Source organism: Phycodurus eques, chromosome 7, assembly GCF_024500275.1.
Source record: "Phycodurus eques isolate BA_2022a chromosome 7, UOR_Pequ_1.1, whole genome shotgun sequence".
Taxonomy (NCBI): Eukaryota; Metazoa; Chordata; class Actinopteri; order Syngnathiformes; family Syngnathidae; genus Phycodurus; species Phycodurus eques.
In genome coordinates this window covers 9,764,456-9,777,622 of record NC_084531.1, presented here as the reverse complement: position 1 = coordinate 9,777,622, position 13,167 = coordinate 9,764,456, and the positions used below count along the sequence as shown (strand labels likewise).

Below are 13,167 nucleotides of genomic sequence, written 5' to 3'. Positions count from 1 at the left end.
GGAAGGAGTTCCACACTGGAGATAACAGCTGCTTCCAAAGAGATGGAGGAGAGGCGGGTGTTTATGTTTGGACCCTTTCAGCACCATTAACTCTTGAGTAGTACCTGCTGTAGAGTAACGTATTGGCACATTATTTACCGGATACAACTGATTTGATTTCAGAAAGTAGACGAACACTTTATCAGAGGAGTTGTGTTACAAGAATATGTGTTTCTATGTTTACAAATTGGATTTGTTTGTCTTCCATTTGTATTCCTCAATGCCAAGTAATGTATTTGTTTTGTTTGTTGGCAACTCAACCGAGAGTTCATGAGAGAGCTTCAGGGAGATTTTGTCGGTGCCAACAGCATCGCACGCTGGATGTGCACGCCCTCTGCTTGGGGACAAATGCTCAAATTCGTTGGACCATACCCATCACCAAAATAGACTCCAGACTAATCTGGCCAATGTGGTATGTGTGATGTGACGGCCCTGCGACAGGACACATAATCTATCCTTTGTCTCGTTAGCCTAGATAAAAAAAAATATTTATTTTTTTTGGTCAGTTTTTTTAATCTATTTTTGTGCCTAGGTGGCCCACAATGTAGCCAGTTCACATCAACTCTAAGGGGCATCCACCAGAGCCATCAATTGTGCCTTTTATATTTAATACAGAGTGGTCATTCAATTGCAAAATGAAAGAGTCTCTGACTGTTCATGGGGGTTGCGCCAATTAAAGCAGCCTAGTGGCCAACACTGACATAGCATTATGGTTAGCCTAATAGCATAGTTGCCAAAGTCATAGTTAAGTATTTTTGAAACAACAAATTCAATAAACTACAAGAGTCCAGTTGCATTCATTCAACCTGTGCAGCTTACCAAGACCTGGATGACTGAGAATCTCCACAGACATCAGGAAAAAACACAATTTGTAGCAAGCCCATTGATATTTCTTACCCATTTTGTGAACGGGATTTTTCAATGACTTATGCTTATGCTGAATTATACTTTTAGGCTTATGATATGTGATGTCTCATGGAGTCCCTTGGTTCATCATCGAGAAATTGTTGTGCCCTCATTTTCAATCATGTCGAGAGCACAAATAAAACAAAAAATGATAACAAAGAGCACATGAACAAACACAACTACAAACAATGAAATTGAAAAATGATAAAGGTATGTTGTTGTATGTTAGAAATTCAGATATGTTGTGAGGTGTTCCAGATAAATGCAGCCCCCAAAGTTTTATGCAGTTCCTGCACTGGATCTCACTGTAAGTCCACATTATTTTGTGACAACTTCAACAGTACTCAGGAACTGAAGTACGTCGAACACTGCTTTCAGTCAACAGGTGTCTTCTGTACATGTGATTCATGTTTTCCCTCATAAAACTATCAAAGAGGAACAGCTCATGGCGATACAGACAATGTCCCTTTGTGTTTTGATGGAAATATAAGAGCAATACTGATAGGACATCCTCACTCTCTGATCCACCTCGGATGTCATGTTGTTTGGGCTTTGTGTTGTATAGGATACCAACACAACATCTCTCCTGTGCAGCTATGAAAAGAAGGATACAATTGTAATTTGGGTTATTCTATCCAAATATTAGACAGCAAAGTATATTTGCAAACCTGCAGACAACAATCTGATGTGTTGTTTTGAAAGAGTTTACGTGGGTATGCTGATGCGTTCATTTCCTCCGGAGTGAAGCGCAGCACTTCTGGGTTGAAGTGATAGCACATTCTCAAACCAAGTGCATTGTTCAGCCAAGGTCAGTAAATTATGCCAGGGAGCAGAGGTGTGGCACAGCCAATGCAACAATGATTACACGTCAATAAAAATAGCCAACTTGGGGAAAATATTGTTTATGGAGAAGCCTCTAAAAATTCCTTGAGGATGAGATGCAAAACGAGAGTCCCTTTTCTACTAAATTTAATGTGATACATCCTGGAAAGGGTATGTGGGAATTTGTAGGCCAGTGGGTTTATATCAGGGGGCTGAATAAGCAGGAAAAGGTCAGCCCCCTCCTCCAAACTGTTCCCAGGCTAAGAAAGAATAAGAGCAAGTTTAAAAATAACTTCTGCTTCAGCATAGTGAACCACCTATCAAATCATTTTTTAAGTTTATGCCAAAATAAAATCAGCACTCGCATGTAAACAAGCTGTTTTCTCCATACAAGCATGAACCATAACAGAGCCTGTACCCTTAAAGAACAAACTATCCATTCCTTCACTGCAAAAGAGAATAAATGACAAAGTGTCACAGGAATGATCTTCTCACTAAGCTTACTTCCTGCAGCACCGCCAAAGTGTGAACTGTTAAATATCACCCTTGTGACATATTCTCCTATAAAAAGAAGGAAGAAAGTATTAAGGAAGCAATGAAGACAGAAAGAAAAATTGAGAAAAAAAAACGAAACATCTTTTCCATGAAATGATGATAACCATTTGATTTATTCTTGTCAGATACACTTTGGATTCTTTAGCATTGCAAGTTGCAACAGGTCAAAAGTGCCGAATATGAAAGACCAACTTCCTTATTGCAAAAACAACAACAACGTGTTAAATTAATGACACGTGTTTAGTAGCTTGTAGCCTGTTCTCACTCGAAGTGAGTAGGATTTCATACAAAACATAAGGCTATTTGGAGTTTTTGGTCTTGATTACTTGTAGGGGAATGCGCGAACGGGTGGTTAACATTTGAGTCCATAACAAATACTGAATTTTCGGATTCGAATGACAACAAATCAAAGAATAACATGTTACTTTATTCCGATTAGAGCTGCAATGCTGCCGCGCCACATTTCCTCACTCCCCGTGTGCATACGCGCAGTTGTACAGTAGCTACAAGTCCTGCAGCTGATCATGGATCACGGATGCACGTAGCCCTCACACGATCTCCAAGGAAGGAGCCGTCCGATGGCCGTGCCGAGGAGCTGCGCGGATGTCCGTGGCAAACGGCGAGCGCGTCAGAATGAATGGGAGAAGTTGTGCAAGATATTCTCAACGCATTGTGGCGGCACGGTGACCGACTGGTTAGCACATCTGCCTCACTGTTCTGAGGACCCGGGTTCAAATCCGGCCGTGCGTTTGCATGTTCTCCCTGTGCCTGTGTGGCTTTTCGCCGGATACTCCGGTTTCCACACAGGCGGGGCCGGGATTTGAAACCCGGGCCTCAGAACTGTGAGCCAGATGTGCTTGGTAATTATCCGTCCAAGAATTATATCGTGCTTCTCCTCATTAGGATCATAGGTGAGCTGGAGACTATCCCAGCCCCCTTTTAGCGAGAGGTGGGGTACACCCTGGGCTGGTCGGCAGCCAATCGCAGGGCACATATAGACCTCCATTCACACTCACATTCGGACATTCCTGCGGACAATCTAAGGGAGTGAGTGATCAACGAACCTAACATGCATGCTTTTAGAATGCGGGAGGAAGGCGGAGTACCCAGAGAAAACCCACACAAGCACGAGGAGAACATGCAAACTCCAGAACCCAGAACTTCAGAATTGATTTTTAGAATTTTAATTGGTGTCATTATCTGTTGTATTTTTACACGCTAGATTTGAGCTTTCCCTGTGTGTGTATCCGTGTGCGTGCGTCTGAGTGTGCGCACATGCATGTGTGTATGCCTCTCCTGTGATTGATGATTCCACACGACTGGTGTTTACCCCACCGAGGCTCTGTGTTGTGCTCAAGGCCCAAGCAGTCAGTGACTGAAGGAAGGAAGGAGAGGAAAAGAAGTCATTCTTTCCGAGCCATCGAGGCCAGTCCTGAAAGGGAGTCAATTCTGGGAGTTGTCCGCCCATCATGACAGACGCCTATTGTCCCTGCTCCCGCTGCTACCCGGGGACGGTAGCAGCGGGAGCTTCCAATCATTGCTGTGGTGAGGGGCTCTGAGGGAGGAGTGGGAGAGGAATCAGAATTTCTTCAAAACGCAGACACGACAACGAGGAATGTGACAAAGAGGCACTTTGATAACCGCACAGGACAAGACATGAACATTGCTTCGCCATGGTGATTACATGGAGTGGGCGGGGTTAGTCTTCAGGATTGCCCCACTGAAATCTTTATGTGGAAAAAAGATGATTTAATGTAATGTAGATGGGGATTTTCCTCGTTTGGGCTTCTTGCATGTGTTTTTATGACTTTTGGGGAAATAAATCATACTGGTATGCCATTGAATGTATATGTGTCCTTAATGACGTTTTGGATTCATTGGCGAATACATTTTGTCGTTTGAAGTTTTTGTCGTTTGAAGAAGTGCACTTAGTTCGGTGAGCTAGAGCCTATCCTTGCTGACTTTGGGTGAGAGGCGGGCTACACGCTGGACTGGTCACCAGCCAAACGCAGTGTTAAATTCTACCAAACCACAATATTGACACACCGTCGCATTCCTCTTCGAACTCAAATTTTACAAGCTCATCTGTTTATCAGAAAAATGCAGAATATGTGATACTATTCATGTGAAAAACAAAAGCCATTTCTTCTCATATTGTCTAAAAATGTAAATAAATAATAAATAAATAAATAAATATACACTAGTTCTATAATAATATAAATACCAGTGCACATCCCTAGATGTTACTATTTATCAATAACTTTTAAAATGGTCATGTTTTCACATGAAGGCTTTTTCTTAAACCTTATGGCGACAAACTGACTAATTTTCCCATTTAAAAACTACACAGACAAAAGTATTCAGATACGGACCGTTCCCCAAATTGTTTGAAAGGGTTAAAGTCATTTAATCAACGCCAACCTCATGCAAGCATCACGCTGGTACAGAAAACAAACACTTTTCCACAGTCAGAATTGTGTCTCGCAGGGGGGGGGGGGGGGGGGGGGGGGGAATCGAGTCAAATGACTTGACTCGAGTCAACTCGAGTTGCCAGTCTTATGACTTACGACTTGCTTGCCAAATACTTCAGAAAGACTTGACTTGACCGTGATCTGGTAGCCAAGAGACTTGACTTGACTTTGACTTGAACTACATGACTTGACAGTCATTTCGTTTAGAGTTGGAACTCTGCATTTTAATTAAGACAGTTTGCCCTTTTTTTTTTTGTTTAAAGAAAGAAACGTTTTTGGGGGGGCGGGGGGGGGGGGGCGTCATTCACGCAAACCTGGCAACACAGTGTGATGGAGACACCTGCATTAACAACGATGCATGGTTTGCAACTCGCGCATTAAAGACACAACAACAACAACGACGTGGAACTTCTTCCGTCACTACAAAACTCACAAAGTTGTGGAGACAAAAAAATGTTTTTTAAAGTTGTGGAGACGTTTACAGGCATGACGAAAGTGTCTGCGCGAGAAGATGCCGGCTGCGTTATATATAGGTCTGCTGTGTGGGATCACTTGGCATTACAATCGCGGCGATAAAAATATTGTTGACAAAAGCGCATTCCACTAATACGAAGTATAGTACAAATTGTGAGGAGCTACACGTGAATATGATTTTCATACTACTGAACGTGCTTATTGAAGTGTCACCATCAAAATGTCATCTGTTGTGTCGGCTCTGTGATAAAGCTCTCTGCACTACTAAACTGAGCATATGAAACATAACCTTTAATCTAATGACAATTGGTCAGAGTCAATGCTTTTAAATAAATTAACAAACCCGACTGAGTGATTTAATTCAAGTAGACGACAAAGGAGGAATACAGATATTGTTCACATGACTTTTTTTTGAAGGATGCCAACATTTTTATGTCATGTATTATTCCCTTAATTATGAATCTATTTCAGTCTCCTTGAGCCCATTAGGTACAATTCTAATGATGTTTGACCAACAGAAAACAGTCTTGGCTTTTGCTTTATTGTGTTCTCCTAAGAACCGTAGGAGTTACAAGGCTGTCACCAAAAAGTACACAGCAAAGTTTGTTGAGAAATAAAGTTTAAAACAACTTGAAAACAATTCAGTGCAATAAATTCAGTCAACCATAATCTCAGTTGTTGTTAATTTAACTTTTATAAAGGTGTGAATACTTCCACCACCACCCCGCCCCCCTCCACAGTGACTTGAGACTTGCTTGTGATTTGTACATATGTGGCTTACTCCCACCTCTGGCATCTAGCCCAACATTAATTGATTAATTGATTAAGAGGTGTGTTTGTAGAAGTGTGTCCCTGTTCTTTACATGCATCTCATATTACACTGTAAATGGCATCCAAACCGATCTGGCTCCTTGATTGTACAGATGCAGGATAGCAAGACACGAAGTAGGAAGTCGCAGCTCCCGTTAGCAACATCCTGCAGATGCACGGATGACGTGCTCAAGGTCCCGAGAAAGGACGATCAAAGAAGAGGAATTCCTCCTGGACGAGTTCCACTATGTTGGTCATGCTATTCATAACTTTTTGAGTCACACCAGAAAAATCATTAGTCAGTCGCTCTTCCTTTCTTACACCGTTCCCCCACAGTCCGCCCACTCAGAGATGCTGGGATTCAATCGGAGGGTCAGCATCTATTATAAAGTCCCACGCAAGGTCTCGTCCTCAACTAAATTGATTTCTGCTGCTTGTGTTTTCCCAGAGAAAAACTTTAGTCACTCTGACCCCCATCATGTGAAATCGCACAGTTACATTTGAGATGGCAGCTTTTTGTACTGGCAAGCTGCCAAAGTCATCAGTGATTGAAAGGATCACCACTCCAAATCCTCAAATAAACTAGATATCTTCCAGCTGTCAGTCGATTTAAAATTCCGGTCAATTTCAAAGTTTGAAACTTTCCATGGGAGTTAACGGGACTAAACCATGAATTTAAGAATTTTAAGGTTGGTTCTTAATACGGAATTTAAATCTAGTTTATATTTTATCATAATCCTGACAAAAATAACTAGATGCAAGTACAGTGGTACCTTGACTTATAATTGCCCCAATTTATGAGTTTTTCAGTTTACAATCTGTCACTTGGTCCATTTTTTTTTTGCTTTGTGTTGCAAGCCAAAGTTTGAGACATGAGCAAGCTTTACATAAAACCACTGCTGGAGTGAAGTGTGTGTGGGGAGGGGGGTTGGTGGGGGGTGGAGCAAAGCATGTAATGCCTCACCTGTGGGCAAGAAGAGTTATGTATAGTTCTTGAAATTCCTGGGGTTCATGAGCAGACAAAAGATGAGGAAGAGCGGGTCACATGCTTCCTGTCTTTTAAAAGGGGGAAATGACCAGGCGACGAGACGCACAATCGCTGCTACGTCATCATCCGTGCCTCTTTGAAAGAAACACTTCAAGGCTGTCACTTGTTTTGTTGTCTCACATTCATCCTATCCCCACTGTATACATCTTTTGCACTTTTTAGGGTGGCGCTAGGGCTTCTTTTTTTTTTTTGACCATGATGTTGCACCTGATACATGATATTTCATTGGCCCATAAAAGACCCTTGAGAAATCCCTGCAGAAGCGGCAAAGTTGTGTTAAGCATTTGTTTGGAAAGGAGCAATTTGAACTTGCACAAAACAAACACAGGAAGCTGACTGGCTGTCTGGCTAATAGACCAGAGGGAGGGTTCGCTACCATAAAAGGAGCAAGAAGCGCTATTGCGAAGACAGAAGCAAAATACCTTTTATAGCTGCTTGTATTGCCTCTGCTTATCCCAGTTGTGTCATTAGACACTTAAACAAATGCCATTCGTCATATATCCATAGGTTTGGAACAGGATTTCCTATAATCATATCAGACTCCCACCACCACCACCACCCCTGAAAAGAAAACACAATTTCAATACTAAGCAGCTCAGATGGGGAGGATGATGCCGATTAAGGTGAGGAAGGAAATACCAAAGACATTGTTATGATTCATAGGTTGGTGGAAATGGGTGAAGAAAAACAATACAAAAATAATGCATGAGTCGTGTGACATAAGGAAAAACACGTCCTGATATTGCCTGGACATCTGTCGCATTGTGTTTCCGTCCATTTGTTTTAACCCCTAATGCGTGTGTTGTTCTACATTTGCCTGACAATTTAGTAGAAATGGACTGCAATTTATAGTCACAACTGTTATAAAAAAAAAAAAAAAAAAAAAAAACGATGGCTTTTTTTTTCCACTTGTCCCTCTCTCCTGATGACCAATGTACATATCAAATAGCCATCCATTTTCTGCACCACTTATCCTCAGTAGGGTTGCGGGCGTGCTGGAGCCTATCCCAGCTATCTTCGGGCAGGAGGCAGGGTACACCCTGAAATGGTCGCCAGCCAATCGCAGGGCACATAGAAACAAACAACCATTCGCACTCACATTCACACCTACGGGCGATTTAGAGTCTTCAATTAACCTTCCATGCATGTTTTTGGGATGTGGGAGGAAACCGGAGCGCCCGGAGAAAACCCACCCAGGCACGGGGAGAACATGCAAACTCCACACAGGCGGGGCCGGGATTTGAACCCCGGTCCCCAGAACTGTGAGGCAGATGTGCTAACCAGTCATCCAATATAAAACATGACAGATAAAACAACTTTTAAATCAGCTTTTTTTGGTATGTTAAAAGGTTTTGCTTCAAAATACATTTTAAATAGTAGTAATTATGCTCTGAAGCCATGTCGTTTAATATGAATGAAACACTCTTACTAAAACCTTTTTAATACTGTAGAGAAAGAGAGAAAAAAATGAGCGACATGACTCAATAGAAATGACTGAGCTAAATGTTCTGACCATGGGTGGACCAAATGTAAATCCTCATCTATTTTTCAGATTTGTTCACTATTTTCAGCCGTTATGACGTCTGTCACTCAAACGAATGAAACCCTGTTAAACTCTGTTGCAAAATATATATAACAAATAAACTACTGTATCTTGTAAAATGTGGGCCGTTCATGGTTAAGATGAACGAATTATGTGATGGTTTATTACCTGCTGCTTTAGCATAAAAAAGTGGTCAGTTTTTCAAAATTGTTGCTGCCTAAATTGTCCTCTAAATCTGGAATGGCCCAAGTATCTCTCTCTCTCTCTCTCTCTCTCTCTCTCTCTCTCTCTCTCGTCCAAATAAGACTTAAAACACAGAGACCTGTTTAGTATTAAAAATATTACCATACGAATCTATAATAAAATAATACATCCTCTCCTTGTCCTAGCGAATAAGTTACAGTGCTTTATACACTATTGACACAAGATAAACGCTTTCCACGGAGCAAAGCAGGGCGGGTATGCGCAGGCGCACACTCACACCCCGGAAGTATAGGGAAGTCACGACCAAAACAAATATGGCGCCCACCGCATCGACGGAAAGCGTGTTGAAGCGAATAGTCAATGTTTCTTCGGTTATAATCTCATTCATTTGGTCGAATTCTGCTTCCCCTTGAGGTAATTACGTGAACTAATCGGGTTTCGGTTCCCAAATACGAGCGGAGTAATCAGAAGTACGGAAATGCGGCGGAAGTCTCCGTTTCATATTTGAACGCAAACATCCGGTTGTGCGTTCGTGATGTCAGCTCGCTGTATGACAAAAGTGGGAAAAGTAAAACGGTTGATTATCTTTACCTTTTGAAGGGATAGTGCAACAAATGGGATGTAACTGAGCATGCAAATAAACATGGACTTCGATTTGTGGACACACTGAGAGCACAGTGCGATGGGACCAGTCGACATTGCTATTTCCACTGTAGGAAAATGCCTCGATGCAGCCTGCTTAATGCTGGACGTGAATTTCCTCCTCGTCCACACGCTCGTCCGCACTTTCCTGGCAGTGTACCACTTTATAATCAACCTGCCTGCACTCCTGGTCTACTCCCTCGTGGAGCTGGGCAACTTGGCGCTGCTCATCTTGCTCTCCACGGCGGAGGCGACGTCCCACGTCGCCCACGGCGCTGCGTCCGTGCTGGGCGGCGTCATACTGTCTCTGGAGGGGCTTCTGGAGAGTTTGAAGATGGTGGGCTACCTGTTGACACACGTGCTGCTCCGCTGCAAGGAGCAAGTGTGTCGGGGGCTGCTGTCGCTGCTCGAGGCGTGCGGCATTGCGCTCAGCCTCCTGGTCTACCTGGTCAACACGGTGGTCAACTACGCCCTCATCGCCGCCCTTAACCTCTACTCGGCCGTGGTCGGCGTGTGGCAGACGGTGTCCAGCCCGCTGCAGATGGCGGTGGAGCTCACGCTGACCTCAGTCACCTTTCTCTACAGTTGCCTGATTGGCACGTCGGCGTTCCTGTGGTCCCCCTGCAAGCTGGCGTTGGACTTCCTGGCCTCGCTGGTGCACATCTTTATTAGCATCTTCATACTGAACGCGTACGGCCTGGCGCTCACCGTCGGCATCGCGCTGACGGCCACCGCCTACTGCAATCCGGAAGTCACCGGGCAGGCGTCACGGCGACTTGCGGCTTCCGTTAACTCTTTCCCAACCGTGAGGAGACTTTACGTGTCGCTTCATTTAACCCTGGATTTAATACGCGCGGGCATGAGACCCCTGCGCCAGATGTCGCTTCACCTTTACCTGCTGGAGAGAAGAATCTGGCGCCAGCTGTCTCGCCACAGCAGCGCGTTGAGACTGCTACTGAGGAGGCAGCTCCACGGTGAAACCGGAGCGGGCGAGGAGAACAGGCGGGACCCGCCCGACGGGCGAGCGGGGGACGACCGACGGGAGCGGCCGGCCCCGTCGCCGTCATCGTCGTCCAGCACGGCGAGACCTCTGAAGGCCGACCGGCTGTGGCGGCCCCCGGTAGAGAACCTGCTGACGCTGCTGAACGAGCAGGAGCACCGGAAGATGTGTGTCATCTGTCACGACTGCGCCAAGACGGTGGTGCTGCTGCCCTGCAGACACTTGTGCTTGTGTCGAGATTGCACCGACATCCTGCTGCAGCAGCCCTTCCACCAGCACAACTGCCCGCTATGTCGCCGCATTATCTTCGACACCATTGAGGTGTACCTCTGAAGCCGCACAATAACTCATTTTTACTGCCAGTGAAATGATGATGATTATTATTTTTTTTTTATTCGTATTCTAGCTCTCGACTTAAGTCAGCAAGGATAAATGCCGGCTTCACTGTGACCGTGAAATAGCCATATAAAATGATTGCCTTCTTCAATTATTATTTATTTCCCCCATTTTATCGCAGTAAGAAATTTTTGAACAGCCAAACTCAAGAATAAGGTTAAGACAAGGGATAAAAGAAAGGGCATAGAAAGAGTTTGCCACTCAAATGCTCAAACCAACTAACTAAAACGAACAACTCCACTATACTGTTGTACAGTTGGGCAGCACGGTGGATTGTGGTCAGCAAGTCTGCCTCAGTTCTGAGGTTCGGCGTTCAAATCTCAGCTCCAGCCTATCTGTGTGGACATACCATGTACTCCTCTTGCTTGTGTGTGTTTTTTCCCGGGTATTCTGCTTTCCTCCCGCATTCCAAAAACATGCATGTTCAGTTCATTACAGACACTAATAGTAAATTGTCCGTAGGTGCGAAAGCTAGTATGCTTGTTTGTCTACGTGTGCCCTGCGATTGGCTCGCGACCAGTCCAGTGTGAGCCTCACTTTTTGCCCAAGGTCATCTGGGACAGACTGCATCCTAATGATGATGATGATATTTCAGCAAATCCATTCATCCAATGACCTGACTGTGCTGCGCTTCATTAGTGGTTAGCATTTCGGCCTCAGAGTTTGTGGTTAGAATCTCAGTCCTGGCCTTGTGTGTGGTTTGCATGTTCTCCCCCGGTATTCGGGCTTCCTCCCAGATCCCCAAAACTTCATGTTAGCTTTATTGAGGATTGTCCTTCCTCTATTCTTCTCTTTGGCAGCACACTAGGAAGTGGTTCGCACATCTGCCTCGCAGCCAATAAGGTCTGGGTTTGAATCTCAGCTTGGCCGCTTATTTGCGTGGGTTTCCCCAGGTACTCTGACTTTCTGCCCAAACCATGCATTTTAGGTTAATTTATGACTAGTGATGTGTGCCCTGTTGTACCAATAGTCAGACTTTGACCCTAATAAGGACCAGCGTTATAGAAAATGGTTGGCTGGAGTCCATCTCTGGTGTATTGATGTACCACTCGTTGTAACACTTTAGTGACGATTTAAAAGAGTCACTATATCAAATGCTCACAAATGGGATGGTCCAATCTCCTTTAACTTCCTAGGCTTGTTTTTGTTTGTTCTTATTGATGAATAAATGCAAATGACACAGACGGCTCACTTGTTTTCACACCTCTGCTAAGAGGTCTTAAAAATACACGCAAGGAGGTGAAAATGGATAACTGTGAAGTTGATTTTTTTGGGGAGCATTAAAGAAACGTGAAAGTGATGAAAATATGGTTTTGGGTTATTTAATGTAAAGGAAAGACAAACATTTTAGAAAAGAAATACAAAAAAATATTTAAGATGACTGTCGGTAGTAGTATTTATGTATGTACACTACATGTAGATGGAAAGATAAAAGAAAGCCGTGGATTATTTTCTGTGAGACTAGAAAGTGAAAGTGCTACTTTTGACTTAAATAACATGTCAGCGTCATGCTAATTTTGCTGAGCTGTTTAAATTACTTGTTTTTTTTTAGTATATGGCTAGACTTTCACACATGGATCCTAAACAATTTCCTTTTTCGTATTTTTGCAGATCCCCCCCCCCCCCCCCCTGCCCTTATTTGCCTTTTTTTTTTTTTTTTTTTAAACACAAAATGTTTATTATGCCTTTTTCTTGTATAGTAATACAGATTACTGTACAGAATTCCAATTCTTTTTGAAGTGTTTTGTGTTTATTAAGTTTACATTTCTCATAAAATCATCGTGGTATTGTGTGTGTGTATGTATGATGCTGTGGAGAGTCTACCTTTTGAATTGTTTTTCTATTGTTGGATGACTTAATTTGATATTTTGCGGGTTTTGTGAGTGACAGTCAATAATTTGTTATCTGCATCCTCCTCAGGTATTTCTATGCCACCATACAGTAAGCCATTCCTACGAATGCAGCAATGGAACAAGTGTTCTGTGTGAAAGAATGAAGACAATGTGATTTGCAGACTTGAATGTAACTCAGCTGAGATTGATGCCACACTTTAGTGACACTTTTCATAATAAAACAGCAGTAAATACCATTTTGTGACTTTGGTGTAGGTCAATTTGAATGGCAGCTACTCTGGCAGAATATTGGACTCAAGTAACAACAGCTTTGTCGTAATTCCAAACAGTACTGGTAAATGGTACCGGAATGCTTTTAAGGCTAACTATGAGTTCAGTCTAAAGATAAAATATTGTTAGAAATA

The 13,167-nt window shown here is 43.2% G+C and overlaps 1 protein-coding gene across 1 annotated transcript; it reads left to right on the top strand.

Annotated features, from left to right (window-relative positions):
* The first annotated feature begins 9,175 nt into the window (after positions 1-9,175).
* On the top strand, positions 9,176-12,453 carry rnf26 (ring finger protein 26). The gene has a single exon (XM_061681746.1). The coding sequence runs from the start codon at positions 9,555-9,557 to the stop codon at positions 10,845-10,847; it is 1,293 nt and encodes a 430-aa protein (XP_061537730.1). The 5' UTR covers positions 9,176-9,554; the 3' UTR covers positions 10,848-12,453.
* The last annotated feature ends 714 nt before the right edge of the window (positions 12,454-13,167 follow it).

Excerpts from the sequence above, each read along its gene's own strand:
- rnf26 (XM_061681746.1), top strand. The coding sequence starts at position 9,555 with ATGGGACCAGTCGACATTGCTATTTCCACTGTAGGAAAATGCCTCGAT.